The sequence below is a fragment of the Leguminivora glycinivorella genome, chromosome 11, assembly GCF_023078275.1.
Source record: "Leguminivora glycinivorella isolate SPB_JAAS2020 chromosome 11, LegGlyc_1.1, whole genome shotgun sequence".
In the NCBI taxonomy this organism is placed as follows: Eukaryota; Metazoa; Arthropoda; class Insecta; order Lepidoptera; family Tortricidae; genus Leguminivora; species Leguminivora glycinivorella.
Window position 1 is genome coordinate 4,542,823 of NC_062981.1, and position 23,117 is coordinate 4,565,939.

Sequence of the window (23,117 nt, forward strand, 5' to 3'; positions counted from 1 at the left end):
ATATTAGAATTATATTTGAGTAATGCTATTTAGTTATAGTTTATTTCGCTATATCCTACCGACTGCGCCATGTAAAATATCGTCACTACTTTAAAAACTTGTATCTTCGTCTGCCAATGAAAAGAAAATTGTAGTAAGTAGGTATGTATGGAATGCATATAGACTTACTGCGTTTTAACTTTGAGAAGCAGCGTGAGATACGAGATTTTTTCAAAGTAGTGACGATATGTATTTTTTTTATACTACGTCGGTGGCAAACAAGCATACGGTCTGCCTGATGGAAATCAGTCACCGTCACCTATGGACGCCTGAAACTCAAGGAGTGTCACGGTTTGAAATGACTTTTTGACTTTTTTAATAGACGGAACATTTTGGTTCCGTAGGTCCTTCCGTCACCAGAACACCGCACCCTCGTTGAGCTCTGGCAGCCTTACTCACCGGCAGGAACACAACACTATGAGTAGGATCTAGTGCTATTTGGCTGTATTGAGACGGAGGAGCAACTACACACGTATAGTCCCGGCGATAATGATTGCACATTAGTTTTTCGTCTTCGTAGAGCATTGTATCTTTCTTCCTTATGTGACGTCAATTGTCTCTTTCCAAAGACCAATGTGCATTCTTTATCGCCATTTACCGTAAACTGACTGCATATTTCATATATTTAAATTAAAGGAAAAATTGAAAAATTCACACCTCCGGCAAGACTCGAACTTTTCCATTTCCATTTTTCCTTCAATTCAAAAATATGTAATATCTCTCGCAGACGTGTCTGCATGATAAAAAACAAATTTTGACTGCATATTTATTCATCTACCCACACATATGGCAGTTCTTATCCGTACAGTGGATTACAAAGAAACGTCTCAAATAGACGTCTCGTAATAAGGTGAAAAAGTGGATACATCTCTTTGTAGTCGACTGGACGGACGTGTGGACGAGACGCACTATTCAATAACGACATTCAAATATCATTCTGATTCCGGTGTACGTTCGAATTGCTTGTAATTCGTACTCGCACTAATAACAACAGTAACAGTATGTTCTTGTTTACGTCTGTTTATTGTTGAGATTATTAAATTCTCGAGCTCAAGATGAGGCTTTGGTTTCCGGGTGCTGTACAGTCACCTGCAATAATATATACACAACGAAGGACGCAAAAATATGTGGTACGCTGGTACGATTACAAAGTCATATGAAAATTGTGTCAATAATAGTGCATATGTTATGTACGAGTAATGCCAGTACAAGTAAAATTTTTTTTTTCAATCTTTATCATATCATTTATGACGAAGGTACATATCTTGAATGGTTACTAACATTATTCAAACTAATCTAACTCATTTGCAACAATATTATTTAACAAATGAGCTCTTATTAAAGCAAGCCAAGCTACTGTATTTGAAACATTGGCTGCTGTGTTTGAAACAGTATCTCACACAGCGATTAGTTCGCAAGCTCGCGCCTCAATTTGACATTCATGAAAGCAATAATTGACTGAGCATAGATAGTGGCACAATATTCTCTACACCGCGGCTCAAATTGTCAGGCATATCATGCAACTAGGACAATATTACCACACTAGACGGTAAAGTCAAGATATGGGTAAGCAGCTGCTATTTGGGTAACCAATGTCACTTTGACATTGATGAAAATATTATTGGTTCGGCATACAATATTCCCTACACAGCAAGGTGGATCATGTGTCAGTCATGTGATGTAATTAGAATAATCTTACCACACTAGACGGTAATGTTAAAATATGGATAAGCAGCAGATGTTCGGGCAACCGATGTCACTTTCACATTGATGAAAGGAAGAATCGGATCAGCATACAATATCTGTACCTACACCGGGGCTCAAATAGACAGTCATATCATGGAACTAGGATAATCTTATCACAGTAGACTGTAACGCCAAGTATAAGATATGGAGAAGCAGCTCCTGTTCGGGCAACCAATGTCACTTTGTCATTCGCAATAACACGAGCTGTTTCCTAATATTTATTAATGTAATAAAGGTTGATTTGACAAATTAGAGCGTCATGACGAATGACAAAATCTGTAATTTATTGCAAAGCTATTATTGTACTGTCATCCGAATTACGGAAGTGCTCCAAATTTCAACTAATTCAAACAGGCCTCTGCAAATAAATGGCTTTGTCCTTTCTCCATTATAGGTGTAATTAATAAAATGTATGTTTGCCGTAATCCGGGCCGGAAGCTCTGAATCGGTCCTCAGAGTGTAGTACGAGAATCCAAGTGTAAGGCTTGAGTGGACGCTCGGGGCGGAGCGTTCGGCGGGGCGTGCAGCGGGTCGCGTGAGTGTGCTTCCGCGCTATGCAGCGTCGACCCAGGACACTTGGCGGATTGTAAGTAATAACATAATGTTAAAAACTTTACCAAGACTGACACCTTGTACTTACAGTTTAGAACAAAACAATAGTTTAGATAAGAGAAACAGATATAATCTCACGTATGCTAATGAATAACATTGTAAAAGCAATTTGCGATGTATGTGGGTTAGCTGTTAACGCAAGACTGTACGAGACGAGGTGAAAAAGGAGCGAAAAGGCAGGGGATCCCGCGGAGCGCTTTGGGTGCGGATTTTCATAAACCGGGGGTCTGACGTTATTATATCACGGGGCGGGGCCCTGTGCAAGCGGGTTACAATATTCAAATACTTATATAATAATATTGTATCAAAGTTAAGAAAATGAGAGAATATAATTACTTGAGGAACGTCACATGGAACCTAACTTGAAAGATGATTAGGAAGCCAAGATCTACAAATTCGTCGGAAGAAAAGAAAAATCCGCTAAATAAAAAATTACCACTAACTTACCTATCTAAGTTGTCTATTGGTGTCCTGTTTGGCATTCTAAATATCGTTCGATACGAGAGCAAAATACTTTGCCACAGAACAGAGAAGGGAAGCTCGCGTCAGATATTTCGCTACGGTGCCTTCTTATCCTTTTGTCTACAAGTGCCGGGACCAGACTTCGTCCAAGAAATTGCGATCATGTCTAATGCATTTGAGCCACTCCGCTCCCGTCTCCGCAAGCTTCTCCCAGCCTCGGTGGTCAATCTTTAAGACTGCTATATCCTATCCTATATCCCACTGGCCGCAGTCTTAGTCAAGTAAGTCTTCTTCGTCAACTTCCCGCCGACAGCGGCACCGCGCGCTTACAACCGGCGCCACGCCGCCGGCGCTGCGTTTCTGCATTTGCATAATAATGCACGGCGGGCATTTAATGAAAATCGCGGCAGTCACAGGCTATTGTGTATCAAGCCGCTCTGTTTGCCACGCAACTTATACTTCATATCTTTCAAAGGGTTTCAGTTTTGGTTAAATTTAATCTTACAGTTCTGTTTGGGTTGCTTTAATTACGAGGGAGGACTGCGAATTCTTTCATCGCTTCAAGCGTTTGTAAACATATTTCATAGAAGGCTGGCAATGAGATGAATTGGAGCTCTTCCTTACTGTATCTGAGCAACGCATCTACTTTACCAACTACGTTACAAAACCTTCCCCAATATTACAATGCGCACAAGCGATGTAAATATATCAAGTTTTTCTTTCGCATCGGTTCTCATAGCCAGTATGGCAAAAATACGAGCTTTGAAATAGTAGTTTCCCCATTGCCAGTAATGGTAAGTATACAGTTTCAAATCTCGTCGACCAATGTCTGCCAGCCCTAAGACCTAATAGCATCAAAACTGACGTTCAAAACGTAAAAAAATGTCAAAAAGAAACGAGGTTCATTAGCGTAAATACATGTAGATGAAAACAGATCATAATACTCTAATAAAGGTGGGGAAGATCTCAATAAATAATGTACATATGTATGTATATTCAAGTACGTATTTTCGCAATTGAACAAAACCCAGGGGGTACCGGTTGAATGGCACAATGGTAAAGAATGTAAATTAAAAACCCAAAAACGTTCTGATTCATTCAATGTGGATGTCGAATGAGATTTTTTTAATAAGGTACAGATCAGTTTTCAATTATCGTGGCGTGCCTTTTGTATCTGCCAGGATTAATTAAGGACTTTATTTCTGAATGGTTTATTTCTTAATCATAGTTGAGACAAAGCCTTATAAGTGTCGTATCAGTATCTACCTATTACTCATAAACGTTGAATTCAACTATAATGGTGCTTTTAACCCTAAATACGAGACTTATACCTTTAGAGACTTTTTGAAGTAGGCACTACAAACAAATTTGGTCATTCCTGTATTTTACAGTTTATGATTTCATACCTATATTTAAGTAGGTACTGTACATATAACAAAGTACGAAAAATATATAATGTACTAAGTACTTTAAAGTACTAAAGAAAAAGTGACTAAGCTGGATTAGGCCTCCGCCACTTGGCTCTGATCTTGGTCACTATTTATTTTAATATTTAGCAACTTTTACGGTTTATTATCTTATTTGAATTTTGCAAATGTATGTTTACTTACTCCATTACCAATCAATCAACTGTGTTACGTCCATTGTGTTTAATTCGCCCAGCTTTAATTAGATCCATTATAACCCGATTATAATTCGGCAAAATTGATGAAACGACGCAAATAGCCCGGGGGACCGATGTGTCTGTTTATCCTGACGCGGTTATTGTTTACATGGTAAACTCACATATTTCAACTTAGATAAAGCCCAAATTACAATAACAAAGAGACGGCTGACACTGCGGTAATGTATTAATTAGAGCGAACTGAAATAACGCAAATTGCTATGAAATTCAAATTAATTTATGCATTATGGTTTTGTTTTGTCTTTGTTAAAAAAACAATGGTATTTGAAAGAAAAAATATTCCTAATTAAAATTACAGTACTTACCTACCTACTTCTTTATTTAATTAGGTAGGGTAAACTCGCCTCATTCGGTGACACGCCTAATTCGGTGATACAAGCTTTAAGCTCTATTTCGAAAGACGATTTTTGATTGTTTCACCGAATTAGGCATGTCACCGAATGAGGCGAGTTTAGATAGTTGCTGGTGCATTTATTTAGCTCAAAAAATGACAAATACCTACGCCACTGACAGAATAAACGATTTCCATAGGCAGAAGTAATATTTGTGAAATGTTCATGTTCTTCCTAATATGTATGGATTGTGATGGAGGTGGGAGTTAAATAGAAGGGATTTTTAGGGTAAGCAATGTTTAAGGCTGATAAATGTTTATGTTCTGGTTCTAAGTTAACTAGTTAAAATAACTTTAACAGGTTTAAATATTTATAAGTATATACTAGTAGTTATAGTAAATGCAGCACTGATCTTGTGTTCCTTCACTTAAAAACTAGCAACAACTTGAAGCGCCGAATGAAATCAAGTATAACGTTAAGTGCATGTACACTTATCGAGCGTCGAAGTTCAGAGGCGGGCTTACAGCTTTAAGGTGGCTCCGAACTTCACGAGTTGGGGCGGTGTGTACTTGTGTAGTGCTTTTGTCGAAATTAAATTAGTTGTGAATTTTCTTGAGGCTATTATTTATTTAACTAAATCGTATTGCTAGTAATTTCTAAAGCCCCTGTAGAACGCTGACAGATAAATACCTGCTAAAAATAATTAAATAAATAAATATTGGGGGCACCTTACACAGATCAACTTAGCCCCAAACTAAGCAAAGCTTGTACTATGGGTGCTAAGCGACGATATACCTACTTAAATATATAAATACATACTTAAATAGATAAATACATACTTATATACATAGCGTAGCTTGTGACGTAGGCGAAAGGCTGGCAACCTGTCACTGTAATGTCACAATTTGGATTTCTTTCAACCCCTTTTGCCAAGAGTGGCACGAAAACTTAGTAGTTCATGTGCTCTGCCTACCCCTTTATGGGATACAGGCGTGATTATATGTATGTATGTATACATAGAAAACATCCATGACTTAGGAATATCAGGAATATCTGCGCTCATTACACAAATAAATGCCCTTACCGGGATTCAATCCCAGGACCGCGGCTTAGCAGGCAGGGTCACTATTGACTGAGCCAGACTACTAACTAATTTTTAGCAGGGGTACGATGGACGGCTATACCATTTCTCACCACGTCTATCACGTTTTAAGAAGTAGGTATGTACATAAGTGCAAAAGTGACGCATCATATGAAAAGTCACAGAAGATCAATGTTAGAATTTTATATAACGAATATAACGTATTACTGATTTAGAGTCCTCTGGAGACGCGCACTTAATATTTCGGTTCTTTGCTTTTATTGCCAGTACATGTCCATACGTAAATCATTTCAAGTCAGTCGTAATTACCACAGTTTCCTATCATTCCGCATGCATATTCTCGTCGTAAACTATCTAAGCCAAGTTAGAACAAGCCGAGTTTCCTCCAGGTAACGTATCAACCGCGTTGGATTAGTCAGTACGGGAACTGAGATTAAATTTGCGGTTGACAAAGACGTTTGGAAACTTCCAGCGCTTGTGCTAACTTACGTCTAGTTTCTAGTACTTATTATTTGGATACCTATGCTTGTTAGTTTTGAGACGCAGAGAGCACATCATTCTAGTCTTTAAACTTTTCTTTTGGAGTACGAGATATAACTTTTTGCAGAAGACATGTCACGTTTCAGGTTTTTATTGAGTTATATTTAGTTTCATTCCATTTGCGAAAGTTTTATTTCGCAGTAGTAGGACGGACACAGTGTTACAGAGAGATTGAAACTTTACTACAATATAATAAATGTCAAAGTAACACTTTATTCGTCTCAGGTACAGCGGGACAAATCTCGACTGGGGGGCAAATATAACTGGTCCATTTTTACCATGTTTTACAATGTTTGCATAATTAAATAGAGTGTCCACCGGTTATGTATGTTAGGCGTGTTCAGTGGATACATGTAGATCTCAACATCATAGTGTAATAATGGAAAAAATGGATTAGTTACAATTCTCCCCCAGTCAAGATTTGCCCCGCTGTACCTTATTGTTTTAAACAGCTGAACCTTTTTTATATGGTGATTAGTTTGAGAACCGAGGATTGCTAGGATGATTGTTCAGAAGATATTATTTCTGTTCCGTGTTTAAGTGCCAGTTCTGATAATGCCGTGCTACTGAATATTAATTACAAAAAAGTGATTTTTCTCACAATTTCATCTAATACGAATCTCATATTTTATACACCGCATCTACATCCATTAAGCTGATAATCCGATGTTTTTCGCCGGTCGTCGTGTAATTCACAAAAGGTTGTGATAAAAACGGATCCGTGGTTATTTTGACGCGCTCGTCCATCACGCTGATCGCTTACTCGGTTATTAACTAATTACACTCATTAGTGCTTACATACACACCTACACATATTTATTTGAAGGTGTGCTATTAGGCTACAGTGGTAATGGAATATTTTATTTACAGATATATGACATATAAATTGTTCTATTTAAAAATTGACATTGATCGATTTTTCAATATTACCTAAATTATGTAAGTAGGTATTTTAAACATTTTTATATTAAAGGAAAAAATGGAAAAATTTACGCTTCCGGCGGGACTTGAACCCGCACCATTTTTGCAATCCGTGCAATGCTCTTACCAATTGAGCTACGGAAGCCACGCCGGACCTCGCAAATCTTTCCATGCCTTTCCTTTTTAAAATGGTGCGGGTTCAAGTCCCGCCGGAAGCGTAAATTTTTCCATTTTTTCCTTTAATATAAAAATGTTTAGAATCGTTAGCAGACGTTTCTGCTTAATAAAAATTAATTTAGGTATTTTAACTTTGTCATTAATCATTGGTAAAGTATTCAAAGATTTTTATGTAAGTACTCGTAGTTCTTTTGAATTTGAACCTCATTATAGGCACTTACCTCTTAAATTTTACAAGCATATATTTTTGATACGTTAAGTATATGGAAACGAATTAAAACGTCAATCGTAACAAATAATTACGACCACCAGTCTCAATGGACCTATGGCAATAATATTCTTCCAACTTCCGGACTTAAATCAGATATTAATATGATCTCCAATAGTTCATAATGTTACAAAAACTAAAGGCCACAAACACACTGGTTCCCTAGAGGCGAGCGCTTGATAACGGCTAGGAATCGAGTAAGTTCAGCACCTCTAACTCGATTTGTTGCCAATCTCGGCATTGACGGATCGCGTTTGAATGATCGATGGCCAGCAACATCTTGCTCACGATTATTATTAGAGATGATGGTGATTCAGTTAGATACCGATATCGGGCATTGGATTCGGTCACAGGCGTTGTCACCGGATCAAATACATTGTTCACGCAAAGTGTTGAGAGCGACGGAGGAATGTGTTACCGGGTGTCCTGTACGGTAACAATTTTTTTTATTAATATTGTCTTCGGTTACCGCGATAGTTATGAAATAAAACTATGGAAACGGATTATATCGCGTATAATGAATTTACAATTCATCCCATCAATTCCCATTCACAATTGTTGACAAATTGTGAATGACGTGTCGAAACCACAGGATAATACTAGTATTTTAAAGGAAATAGTAGTTTGTCAAAGTATTAAATGGGGTTATCCTGTAATTTAGAATTATACACTCTTGTATTGACATTTTAGTTATAATTTACCTACGTCAATGGCAAAGGAACATACGACCCACCAGGTAAGCAGTTTCCGTGCCTATGAACACATGCAACTCTCGAGGAGTTACATGCGCGCCGCAGACCCTAACACTTTGCATGCTCGCATTACTGAAACCCAATTAAATAAGAATCAATGTTATAGTGTATTCGGAAAACTATTTCGAATTTTTAACGTCTGGGATCTTGATTAAGCAAGAGGAAACTCGACTACCCAAATATTAAAATATCCAGCAAGCAGCACCGAGCCAAGACAGTGTTGCATCCCTAGTAATTATTAAACGATCACTTCCACAAGTTTGACGTTTGCTGAATCTGTTATGTTGGCAGTCTGAGTGCTTAAGTTGTTCTTGATCTTGTTGGGCAGAAATAGCGTTTAACCGCTTGCCGAAAACGAAACTAATTCATGAATGAAAATAATCTACGTCCATAACGTGTCATAGGCGTCATAGCAATTATTGTAAAAGTCTGAATGGTGACTGCGTGTCATTTATTAGTGCAAAGAAGCAATTAAACACAAATGGAAGGAATTACACTTCCAAGAAGGACAAGGCGCAGTAGCCAGTAATAATACTCGTGGACTGATGTCGATTATATATTGGCGTCGGACGTTGTGCAATACAAACAGCATTGGAAATATTTTCCAAGGGCTTCCATCTTCCTGATCGAAATGAGGTTCTAAGGAAGGAGTACATTAACAATTGAAAATACATACTTTTTAAAGTAAATTAGTATCATAACGAAGTATTATTAATAAGCAGTGTAGATGCGCATCTAGAAGCATATTTAGGTTCGCATCGCACAATTAAGTTTAAAAAAATATCTCGAATTTGAATCCAAATGGATGACCTCAAAGAATGGAAAGGACAGTTGGCAAACAATAAGTCTTGTTTTTTCGCCTCCAACCGAACTCACAAAATAGTGACGTCACAAAAACAAAGAATCCCCGAATTCTCAGTGAAAAAGCGTTTACCTCTTTGACGAACTTGTTTATTTGCCCGCTGCTCAGTTGAGCCAGTTTTTGCATTCCGATTGGTTCTAGAATCGAGCTTCCTTCCTAACCAATGTAATATGAACCTGTATAATAGTATCTTACGATAATCAGAGAGTGCTTTTATACTGGTTTAGTAGAGAGATAAAGTAAACTGGCGATTGAATATGACAGTCCTAAGCCTGTTGCACATTTATGAGCAAGTTGAGCACAAAGGCTCAAGCTGAGCACAAGTCAATTTTCCAATACTGGTTGTTCACAAAACATTTCATCTCCAACGTAGCTTGACCTGGATTATCATAGGAGTTTCGCGTCGCCTGGGATCTGGGTTTTATTGGGGACGTAAGCCGCTAAACTTAAATAACTGCCCCGGCCACGCTGTGACGTCATCTCGTCGATTAAAAAATATACAAAGGGGTGTGACAGTCGATATTGAGTACCGAAGTGTATTACACATTTTATAAGCCCTTTCACAGGAAAGCGCTCACGTAACGGCCATGTAGTAAATATAGCCTTTAATTTTAACGCTGGGCTTGTTGCAGAGTCTTTTGTGTAAGTGTACAGCGTATTTTTTTAGTCAATTAGTGTCCATTCAGTTTGTTTTTTTATTTTTATCAAATAAAAATGATTGCTGAAACGTCATAGGGGCAAGGACGTATTTGTAAACTTAAATACGTCGTTCTACATCCAGAAAGTTAATTTTCATATTTTGCTATTAGATAGATAGATAGATAGCTCTTTTTTTCATAGATATCGATCTTCTGTGCATGAAAAAACTATAGGTACCTACTAACCTAGAGTTAGAACCAACGAATGAGCTTATAGGGTTCTTTTATAAAATGTCTTCCACAAATCATTTAAAATCAATACCTATAAAGAAATTTCTATAAAATGATGACACTGTCAAGAGTTAAAGGAACAAGTCAGTATCAGATTTTTAAAATAAAAATGCTGCTTCCATTTTGCTTGCGTGTCAGCGTGACGTCAAAAAATACACGGTCAGTTTTAAAACTCTTTCATTTTACACTCGTTGTTTTTAATGGTATTAAAATCCGCTTTTGTGTTGTTAACTTTCATTAACCAATACACCTATTATTTTTTCCAGTTGACCTGGATAATAGAATATTTTTTTGTTCTAAAATCTACCTACTTAATAATTACTACTTTTTACGAACACATGTAATTTTATCTTTTTTTTTATATTATAAATGGGTTTACTCTTGGTCACAGACTAGCCGAAGGCAAAGACGTGGCCTACGATGGAGTGAGCTCGCCCAAAAGATGCCTGTTGTGTTCACTCTTGTCTTGTCTGTTCTATCGTGGCATTTTTAATAACTAAATAAATAAAAGTGCGTTTATTACACACTTTCACGTACACGGGGGTGAAATAAAAAGTTATTAGAGTAGCTATTTACAGTATTTTAAGACATAAATTATAGATACATTTTTATTACATTCTTAATTATTGTGAAAGTTCAGTACATCGTTTGTCGGCTGGAAAACTTGGCGAAGAAATCTAAAATGGAAGTTGTTTCAACCTTCCTCTGTTTCAACTCACCTTCTTCCCCATGTCTGATAACTTTTTTTTAAATAGCCTATAATGTGTCCCACTGCTGGGCAAAAGCCTCCCGTTTCCCGCCTGTCTTTCGTCTGATAACTAACACATAATAGCTGAGAATAGTTCCCGGCTCCTTGATAAAGTAAACTTATAAACACTAGAGCCCGATGCGAAGGGCGTAGCGGCTATATCTTAACCCTGGCTGAGCCCAGCTTACAGGCTTAGCGGGAGCCAGATGACCCGCAATTAATAGCAGTATACGGGTTATGTACGGGTAAGCGCTATGTAAGCACCCACGTATACAGCCGAAGAGATATTTATAAAACAATACCGCAAGAATCCTTCTTATTTATATTTTTGGAAATGGTTGATATAGATTGCAAGATGGACTGTAATGTAATATATGAAATAAATCAGTAGTGAACCTGCCTGCTGAGCGGCGGTCCTGGGTTCGAATCCCGGTAAGGGCATTTATTTGTGTGATGAGCACAGATATTTACTTATATACATAGAAAACAATCATGACTCAGGAACAAATTTTGTTCCTGAGTCATGATTGTTTTCTATGTATATAAGTATGTATTTATCTATTTAAGTATGTATATCGTCGCTTAGCACCCATAGTACAAGCTTTGCTTAGTTTGGGGCTAAGTTGATCTGTGTAAGGTGTCCCCAATATTTTTTTTTTTCCTCCTTTTTTTGAAGTCGTTTAAAAAATAAGCGGAAATTCCTTTGAAAAGCGTTTTATCACTGAAACATTAAGATTAAATGAAATATAAAACCACGTCAATGACAATCAAATGACCGCCCTACGAAAATATATGACAAAATAACAATTTTAAAGTACATTTATTTATTTATTTGGTAATACAAAATCCAATTCTTGGACCGTATGGGCTAATGGCATACAAAAATAAACATTCTATAATGTACCTATAACACGCGGTAAGTAAATATATAACTCTAAATAGTTTTACATCAGTAAAGTACAGACGTAGTGGGATAGTACTTACCTTCTATTCAGGCAAGGAGAACTTAGATTATAGCAAAACAGTTCAAGTTACAGCAATTTGCGCCCGAGACGTCTTTTGAATAATAATGTGTATTATTGAGTTAGTGAGCGTATATTATTTCAGTGTAGCGGCAAGCGCGCAAGTACAAACTTGCGATGTTAATACGTTTATCTTATAACTGGACGGGAACAACTAGTATTTTGGTTGCCAGTGTTTTAGTAATTCAGTAAGATCTTTATTGCAAACCATGGTACCGTCATTTTATTCTCCTACTTATTTTTAACATGGTTTCCATCAAATTTATGATGACTTTGCCGACGTCACTTGGCACTTGGTAGCTAAGCTCTATAAGTTCAAGATGTTTTACTAAAGAATGATCAATTGTGTTAAATAAATTCGTCATTAGCTAAACCTTACAAGTTATTTCAGAACGGGCATAATCATTTTAGGCAACATTAATAAGCAAAAAAATCTATAAGAATGAGACAAAATCGCCATTTCAACCGGAATAATGTTGTATGTACCTACACTGATTAAATGTCCCAGTCATATGATAGTCGTGATACATGTCACTGTCACTTGATAGCTTCACTGTCTAAAACACCAATGCGAATGGCGTCCAGAGCCTCTACCATGAGATTTCCACGTTCTATAAAACGTTACTCGACACCGTAAAAGTTACAAAAATATATGTAACATTTGGTTCCAGCAAATAACCTCTTAAACGCCAGGACCACGCAAAATGGAGGAAAGAAAGGACGAAAGTGGCCCCTGGGAAAAGCCGGGATAACACTAGGTAGAAGAAAAGTAACTCTCTTCTATTAGAACGCCACTTCTCCCGGTCGTGAGCCAGTCACATCCAGTTGTCACCCGCAATTTTCCGGATGTCGTCCACCCAACGAGCCAACGGATGTGTTCAAGGGGTGCTATTCTTTCTCCATAAAAAAGTAATTTTCCGTGATGTTTACACTATGGAGTACCGTATTCGACAAACCTCGTAGTAAAGGCTACACGAGTCAATTCAACTGTAACATGACAATCAACCAATTAGCCGGGATAATGGCAACGAGCGCGAATCGGACGATATTAGTAACGCGGTCCGGTGATTGAGCGTTTCAGATTTAATCTGGCATTGATAGAAAGGTCCTATGTCGCTGATAAAGGCCGACCTCACCGCTGCTAAAAACGGTTACGGTACGAATAAAACGATAATATGCGTCGCACCGCTGCTTTAAAAAGCGATCAAGGGTGAACAGGCATCTTCTGGATGAGCTCACTCCACCGCAGGCCACGTCTTTGACTTTGGTTAGTCTGTGGCCAAGAGTAAGCCCATTTATAATAATAAAAAAAAAAGACAATCCTGGGATTCCATAGCCCGTACTGTTACCATTTTTTGAGCAGCGATGTGTGCTGCAGGTGTGTGGTACATTGAAGATAAGTTCTGACCAGGGCCAGCAGGAGCATTCCATGAAAAAGTTTACCAATGTCCCTCCCGTACAAACGCGATTTTCTCCAAATTGGCTGGGTCAAAAGGGACTTTTTCTGGGGTAATGTGCAGGGTTATGCACAAAAAACTCATTGCATTTTTTAAACACCGAAAAAAAATCGCAACACACAAAACATTTAAATGCATTTGTAGGGGACAGCCCGTGGAATGCTCCAGCGCATGATTAGTGCGACAGCTTAAATCAATAGGTCCATCTTCAAGTGCCCCGGCATGTCCGATCTACTTCCTTCCTATATCTGTGAAGCTGACTGTATCACACCCAGAATAGATATTGCGTGATTTGTATTAGCCGCTCTATTCCTCGCATCCGGTCCTTTGTGACGCGCTTTCATTAGGACCCGGTCAAACCAATGCATCCAATATTGGCCGTCCTATTTGCACAAAACGACGCATTTTATTATTTATTGGTTTCCTTCGGTTATTTGATCGTTGTTTGTCGGTTTAGGACTGAATCGATTTGAGTTAAAATTTCAAATAAAAGTGCAGAGTAAAAAAGCAAAGTCGACAGCGATGTCCCGCCCGTGGCAAGGATTGAGCATTCATGAACAAACGTCATGTGTTCATAGAAGTTCGATGTTTAAAATTACACTTTTACCGGTGGAGTTAGCGATTAGGTTAATTTTTAGTCGACCTTCGATAAACTTTACAACATCGGCGCGTCCCTGTCGCACATACAAATAGTGCGAAAAGGACGGCCTGACTTTATATCGTTTATCTCGCGACCATGCTTGCCAGCCTGGCCCCGTAGCCGAATGGCATTTCTCCGACGCCAAACGAAAGCGATACGCCGCTGGCTCTGTCGCGCCAATACGCAAGCGCGATAGAGATAGATATCTACTAGCGCTTCGTTTCGTGAGCGTTTCGTGAGCGATTGTGCCATTCGGCTAGCCACCCTGATCTGCAACTATGTGTTGCGTTTTCTCGCGCGCGAGAACGCAACTTATGTTAGATCGTCAGGATTGAAGGACGTACACAAAAGGCTCTCAGTTCAATAGACTTTATGCTTTCACACATAACTATAAAACAATACAGGCAGAAAATACCTAAAGAACAGCAAGGTAAAACAGCAAAAGTAATGTTACCCATTAAATCTAAATCAGGCGCGTCGTGAATACGTGACGACTCGTCTCGCCCCCGTCCAAAACGAAACAAGTGAATACCCGAATAGAATACGTACCGTTATTTCGGTACGGAAGTGTAGCAATTCTAACGCTTTTTAGGGTACCTTTGAGATAAGACATTTCGGGGTGAGATTGGCTGGCGTTTCCAGTTATGTAACGTCTTTGCGCGGGACTAGGTGTAATGATACTGCCGTTCGTGTGCCTGTGTTGAGGTCCGTGGGGGCCTATTCATAAAGCTGGTGGGTTATAATTAAGTGATAACACAATCAAACGTTACACGGGTATGTTCACGGTAAATATACCATATATCTCCCGTACCTACAACTTATAAAATTTCAGTTTGCGTTACAGCAAATATTATTTCATTTCGGTTTAAAAATGATGTTTCACCCAAGTTCGATTTCTGGATGACCAGTCAACTCTAAGACCTATATTATTCTGACAGTCTTACCTACACACTACACACTACACTGTGCATTTAAAACGATATATAGGAAACAAACGAACTGACAAATTCGTTTGGATGAACTGATGGTAGGCGATGACCCATAGTTGCCCGAAACACCAGAGGGATCGTAAGTGCGTTGCCAACATTTAAGCTGCGAGTCTTTCCGTGAAGGTTTGAATGTCATATCGGTCCGAAAATGTCGCATGAGACAGTTGATTCCGTTTAGCTGCTGCATTTTAGCTTTGTCAGCTAAAACGCAATAAAATTACTGATATATTAAATGGGTTCTTGCTTCATACGAACAACGAACAGCAAACAAAAGCGAAAGAAACTTCTGTACAAATAAGATATTTCCCCGCAAAGTAATAAGCGAAATGACTGGCCATACTTCACCAAGGCGACACGATAGCGCCAAGTGTGTGACGCCATTTTTTATGTCTATCACAATTTATGGTCCCACAGGATTGAGCGAACTTTCACTAAGATATTTGCTTAAAATGTATAAAAGAGGTCTTTCACTTACTTTTGGTTTCTAAAGCAGGTATTTTATAGACTGGAACGAGTTACTTACCAAGGCACATAACAACAAACTAATACTGAATTGGGCGGGACATGTTGCTAGGCAATCCTTAAAAGAAGAATAGAAAGACCCCAAGCGTCAAGATAATAATCATCTGATCAAAATCAAACACCACCATATTTTTCCAAGGACATTGGGTACAAGTCTAGCGGAACAGAGAAGTGACGTGAACCAAAAATATAAATATCAATCGCCCCGATAGCAATTTCAAAGTACATCTAAAATGGCAAAACAATTCCTGTTCCATTATTAATTAAGGGCATCAACAAACGGAATTGTTCGCCGGGACTAATCAAAAACTAATTCCACTCCAGAGTTGATTTAAAAGTGAATTAAGTGTACTTTGTCCGGCGGTAGATTCAATCTGAGTGTACTAGTGTAACTGAACTAATCTGTACACTCAAACGCAATGAAAACAGCTTCACATGTATGAAAAAAATGTGGAACGTGGCCCATTTCAATTCTTGTTAGGTGTAGTTGGTTCAGAACGGTAATGGATTTTGGAGTGGCCGGTTTTTATTGTTTCAAACGCAATATGCTAATAAATGGAAAGTTTTCAAATTAATGTCCAAACTACGGTGGGAGTTAGACCCATCAGCCAAATTAGTTGAAATGTTACAAACTATTTGAATAGATAGAAGTGTAATTTAATTATTCACTCAATAGAAAAAATTACGCGAATTAATTCATTCGACACAGATAATAGGCTTGTGTCGTTCACGAACTATGAACTGTTAGGAATAAAATCCCAACAATGACCGAAATGAACTGAATCTTTCCGTGCTCTGAGAATCGGTCTTTGCTCATTTAGTTCAGTATAGGATCGTCGAGCGCGAGCGGTTTGGAACGAGAACGAGTGTGTGACTGCGCCGACCGAGAGCGAGAGCTACTTAGCAGAGCTACAAAAAAAGTCAAGTTTTCATATTAAACTTCGGTTACTTACAACCTTTCGGCCCGGAATGTTACTATCTGTGGACTATTCGTATCATTTTGACACTATTCGGTCTCATTCGTTCTGATCTTTCCGACCGCAGTGATCGCTGGTCTGGCTGAACTAAATGAGCAAAAGACCTAAAAGAGCGAACTAGTTCGTGGGAGCGATTGAACGAGATCGGAGCGCTCCGATCAACGAACGAAACGGCACAAGCCTAACAGATAAGGCACGGAATAAAAATAAAAAAAATTTCTGTTCTGTGAGATAAGGTCATCTGAAATACTTTATCACAAATTGGACGTTAAAATTTTGAATGGTGAATTAATTTATTAAAAAAAACCTAGGCGCAAAAAAACATTACTAATCAAATATGAGAAAGTCAGACAAAATAAATTTGTATCCTATAAGATCGAGTTTACAATCTAAGCTAAACTTCCAAAAAGTATAGATACTCGTATGTGCATTATTTATGTGATGTCAGTGTTTAGATGCATGTTCATATTATATACTGCCTGGCAAAAAAGAGTAGAAATTAATCATAGCAACATCGTACTTAGTGTCCTCCATCTTTCTTACATGTACTGATTTGAAAGGGACGACACTACAATGTTCCCACTTTATAATTTGTACTTTTTTGCTGCGCTGACACTTGAAACGTGGCGTTCTTAGGGACCGTCCACACTCAAGAGACGCATGTCCGCCGACGCGGAACGGACGTCAGCGCCACGCCGCCGAATGTAATTTAAAAAACGTCGCAGTACATTTTGTATAGGAAAGACGTAAGACGCGCCCCCAGGCGACCAAGCGACGTCCCTTGCGCGTCCGTCCTATACTGTACGATAAAATGTACTGAAAAGACGTTTTTTCAAATTACATTCAGGCGGCGTGGCGCTGACGTCCGTTCGGCGTCGGCGGACATGCGTCACTTGAGTGTGGACTGTCCCTTAAGATTGTCGTGAATTTGTACTGTACATTTGTAAGCAGAATCCTACAGACCTACAGTCACCCAGTTTGTTATTGTATTAAAGCGAGACCAAACAGAAGCTAATGACAGCGTTATCCAGGCTAACCATACAAAAGAATCCTTTCATTTTAGATCTGAATGCCGGCGGACCTCACTAATGCCCACAGATAACCTAACGAGTAACCCGTCCCCAAAAGTCACATCTACATAATCCGACACTGAGTTCTGAACTTTATGTGGCTCGGGTTAAGTTTTTCTTGGATTAATGGGGGTCTTTTGATAGGATGTTTTTAAAGTAATAAGATTTGAGCGGCAAATGTTTCTTTTTGCAAAGCTTCCGGGCTTGATTACTGATTTCACAGTCTTTGTTTTGGCACTGAATTTGGGGCTCAGTCGCGTGTCAAACAAATTTATGCTGTCAGCGGAGTGGATTTTATGTCTCTCAATTGTTTTATCTGGGATTCCCATTTTATAATTCTGAAAATGAAATCCGTCAAAAAATTCGCTACTTTGTAACCTTAGGTAACTTTCTATTATTTGTAAAAAACACAAAAATAGCGACTTTATAACTAACTGATGTCATTTTAACATCAACTGCAGTTCGTATTAACTAAAAACATTTCAATTCTGATTTTAATAGCAGCGGGCCGATTTTTGAGTCTCACGCGTTCGAATTCAGAAAACTGTCACTGAAAATAATATACAAGTCACCGTTTTCAATCGGTATTTTAGTGACAAAATCCCGTATGCGAGATTCAAAAATCGCCCTCGATACGAATTTGATTTTAATTTTGACGATTTCTCAGCATTAAGAGTGTTTCAACAAAAGAGTTGCGAGGGATTTTAAAATTACCAAGTGATAGATATATGGGTCGGGAAGGCACACGAGTGAAACGACAGGTAGCCATTAGCGAACTGCTTTATTATATTGGTAACAGGGTGGGCGCAGCCACCGCGCGTACTTATCTATACCTATGCATGCATATACAACAATCCCTTCCCCATAGTTCCTTACTCTAACCTAAAACTAACACGTCCTTATTATTCTAAAAATATTGTTTATAATCAAAACGCGGTCGAGCACGTCTGAGTCTCGTGGACGAGTCCGCGGTCCCGGGAGGCGCGTTGTCCGGCGCCGCGCGGTCGGCGGCAAGCGCCGGCGCAGGCACGGTAGCCGGGCTTGCCGCAGCTACTGACTCCTTCTCTGTAGGCGTCGTATCTTCCTCCTCCACCGTCAGTTCCTCTTCGACATTGAGGCCTGTAGGCTGGTGAGACGGGGATTGCCTGGTCATTGCCTCTGATTCATCGGCTGAAATGTCGGGCGGTGCCATTGATGGTAAGGCGGCCTGTGGGCCGGAATCAAAAATGGGAGGTAAGTCAGGAGGTGATAACTCGCTGTCTCCAGCCGGTGTTTGACTGGACTCGGGATGACTCACGGCTGTCGGTGTGACTTGGCCCTTATATTTAATAATTTGATTTATGTGTCTTTTCACTATTTTGTTTGTTTTGTTGTCCTTTATGAGATAAAGCACACGACCTACTTTTTTGATTATAGTCCCTTGGATCCAAGTGAAACGATTTTTATTTATAAAGTTTTTATATAAAACTGGCTCGTTCGTAATAAATGAACATCTGTTTACTCCACCGTAATATTTAATCTGCGAGCACTGTTTATTGTGAACAAAAGAGTCAGATGTGGTGAGCGGAGTTGATGATGATGACTTTTCTGATGTAACACGTAACAAATCTAATCGTGATCTCAATTGTCTACCAAATACCAGCTGTGCTGGTGATTTCCCTGTAGTAGTGTGTTTTGAATTCCTGTAGTGAAATAGGTATTTTAACAATTGGTTATTCACACTTTTACCTTTCGCGTTTGACATAAGTGCGGCTTTTAGGCCCTTTTTAATCACCTTAATATATGCCTCCGCGAATCCGTTACTGGATGGATGATAAACCGGTGATGTTAGATGTTGTATGCCATTTAAAACACAAAATTCTTCAAAGTATTGACTTACAAAAGAAGTGCCGTTATCACTGACTACTGTACAAGGGATACCGTACCTAGACATGAATTCGTACAGTTTATCAACTACATTGATTGATGACGAATTGCTTTTCATATCATAGCATTCTACCCATTTACTGTAAGCGTCGACTATGACTAAGTACCAATGTTCATTAATAGGGCCCAAAAAGTCCATGTGTATTCTTTGAAATACATGTGCTGGAATTTTCCATGGTGCAAGTGGGACGCGCGGGGGAGTTGGCCGCAACCGAGTGCAAACCTCGCAGGCCCCGATCAGGTTCTCGATGGCGGCATCGATGCCTGGGAACCACAGCCGCGAACGCGCCTCCGCTTTACTCTTAACGATACCTAAATGTGCGTCGTGTAACTCTGCCAGCACCTGACTTTGTAGGCTCAAAGGAATAACGACCTTATGGCCTCTCATTAAGACACCATTTTCAACCGATAGCTGAAATCTACATTGATGGTAAGCCTTAATATCGTTATCACTAGTTTTGCGCGGCCAGCCGTTCTGCACGAAGTAAACAACTTTTTTAGAGTCGCATCATTATGCGTCTCCTGCTTTAACCGATCTAAAGTAATAGGCAAACAACTGCCCTCTAATACGAAGTTTACATATGTAGCATTGTCAGCCCCCGCGACCCCCGCGCGGGCGGCTGGCTCATCCGGTAATGACGCGCGAGATAAGAAATCGGCGCAATTATTGGCACTACGTACATATTCTATTACGTAATTATATGCAGATAAGAATATTGCATATCTTTGCAGTCTGTTTGCTGTTATCTCTGGTATTCCTCGATGCGGTCCGAATATAGATAACAATGGTTGGTGATCGGTGCGTAAAATGAATGGTTCCGCACGTGCATATAAATATTGATGATATTTTTTTATTCCGAATATCAAACTTGTTGCTTCCTTTTGTATTTGCGCGTATTTTTTTTCTGCGGCATTTAACGTTCGGGAAGCAAAAGAAATGGGGCGTTCAGATCCGTCTGGCTCAATTTGGGATAAAACTGCGCCAAGACCTTGGGGGACGCATCACAAGTAAGAATAAGTTTAGCGTCCGGATTATAATGTGCAAGGACTTGATCTGACGCTAACTTTTTCTTAATTTCCGTAAAAGCCTTTTCGTGTTCTGGTTTCCACTCCCACCTTACATCTTTTTTTAAAAGATCGTAAAGTGGACTCAAGATGGTAGAAGCTCGGGGCACAAAGTTCCTATAATAATTGATCAACCCTAGAAATGATTGAAGTTGATTTATGTTTTTAGGGACAGGTGCCTCGACTATAGCTTTGACCTTGGTTTTAGATTTGCTTATACCATCTTTGTTAATAACGTGGCCTAGATACGTTATTTCATTCTGGAAAAAAGAACACTTTTCCTTCTGAAGCGTCAGCCCCGCGTCTCTGAACCGCTGCAGCACCTGGTGCAGGCGCGCCACGTGCTCCTCCCTACTCCGGCCCGTGATGAGCACGTCATCCAGGAAGCATAATACTCCCTCTAAATCGGCAAGAATATTATTTAGGGCGCGTTGAAAAACCGCTGGGGCGCTAGAGAGCCCAAAAATTAAGCGGCGATATTTAAATAACCCCCGATTGGTGTTGATACACGTGATATTATCGGGGTCGTCGATTTCAAATTGATTATACGCCATGGACATATCTAGCTTCGTGAACTGTACCCCCCCGTGTAATTTCGAAAAAAGTTCTTCAATGGTAGGCAGGGGATATTTCTCAATCAGTAATTGTTTGTTTATTGTTTGAGAATAATCGGCACAGATCCTAACTGATCCGTCGCGTTTGAGCACTGGTACAATAGGCGACGCGTAATCTGAATATTCAATTTGCTCAAGAATACCTAAACTTTGTAACCGTTTAATTTCACTATCGACTTTGTCCTTTAAGGCAAATGCCACGGGGCGGGCTTTGAAAAAAACTGGTTTAGCGTCCTCCTTAAGTTTTAATTTTATTTTATATGTTTTGAAACGACCTAGTTTATTCGAAAATAGTTCTGGATAACGCGACATCAAGTCACTCGCCTCGTCAGTTTCAGACTTTGTTTTTGTACAATAGAGAATAGGCGTGAGCTCCAACTTAAATTTGGAAATGAAATTTCTCCCAAGGATGACCGGACCCCTTTAGGTATGACGTGTACATCAAGAATAAAAGTCTTGCCCATGTACGTGACCGGTAATTGTATAAATCCCGTACTTGGTATCGGAGTTTTATTATAACCGGTAAACCTCTTGTTACTAGGGGATAATGGCACTTCCTTAAACAAAGACTCGTAAGTTTTTTGTGAAATGGCGGTAATCGGGGAGCCGGTGTCTATCTCACATTCTATCGATAACCCGTTAATAATTACTGTTTCTAACATTGGTTCACCCTTCACCGAACGGATATTAAAAAACTTACCATCATCATCTTCGCTCACCTCCTCCGACTCAACGTATTTGAGGTTACACATCTTACGTAAATGACCCTTTTTTTTACACCTTTTGCACTTGTAATTTACGTAACGACAGTTTTCAGCTTTATGACTACTTAGACCGCACACAGAACACTTATTTCCGCGACCCGCCGTAGTTTCGCCGATTTTTAACACGCTCTCAGCGCCGGGCACCGCCGCCGTCGCGGCGGCCGCCAAGGTCGCGCTGGCTGCGGCGCGCGCGCACCGCACACTTTCAGCGATGTCTATTGCTTTCGCTAGGGTGAGTTCGCCGAGCTCCTTCGAAAACAATTTTTCACGCTCTTTTCCAGACTGCATGCCCATGATGAATCTGTCCAAAAGCGCCTCCTCAATGTTCTTGAACTGGCAATACGCCGCGAGCCCGCGCAGCCGCGCGGCCCACTGCGCCGAAGTTTCGCCTACCTTCTGCGTAGCCGAATGGAAGTGATAACGCTCCGCGAAGACGCAGCGCTTCGGAGTAAAATGCGCATCCAACAACTCCACCACTTCACTATAACTTTTAGTTTCAAGAACATCAGGCAGTGCAAGATTACTTGCTAATTGATAGGTACTTTCCGTAAGCGCACTTAACAAGATGGCGCGCCTTCTCACACCCGCTTTGTCGCTTGCTTGATCGATGTTGTTTGCGATGAACCACTGTTCTAGCCTATTTTTGTACGTAAGCCATTCTTGCTGTTGATGATTAAAACTTGAAAACAAGCCAACCGAGTTTGAAGTTGCCATGATACACGGTACACGGCGTTTAACACGTGAGGTAATTATCGAAACGTCGCCACTGATAGATATATGGGTCGGGAAGGCACACGAGTGAAACGACAGGTAGCCATTAGCGAACTGCTTTATTATATTGGTAACAGGGTGGGCGCAGCCACCGCGCGTACTTATCTATACCTATGCATGCATATA

At 39.6% G+C, this 23,117-nt stretch overlaps 2 protein-coding genes across 6 annotated transcripts in view; both read right to left on the reverse strand.

Moving 5' to 3' along the window:
• Positions 1 to 23,117, reverse strand: part of LOC125230890 (atypical protein kinase C) — a 408,150-nt gene that overhangs the window by 69,972 nt on the left and 315,061 nt on the right. The gene's annotated exons all lie outside the window — the stretch shown is intronic.
• On the reverse strand, positions 19,263 to 23,116 carry LOC125230891. Its single transcript, XM_048136158.1, has 2 exons — positions 22,157 to 23,116; positions 19,263 to 19,379 (listed from the first exon to the last, which is right to left on the reverse strand). The coding sequence occupies exons 1-2, from the start codon at positions 22,932 to 22,934 to the stop codon at positions 19,366 to 19,368; spliced, it is 792 nt and encodes a 263-aa protein (XP_047992115.1). The 5' UTR covers positions 22,935 to 23,116; the 3' UTR covers positions 19,263 to 19,365.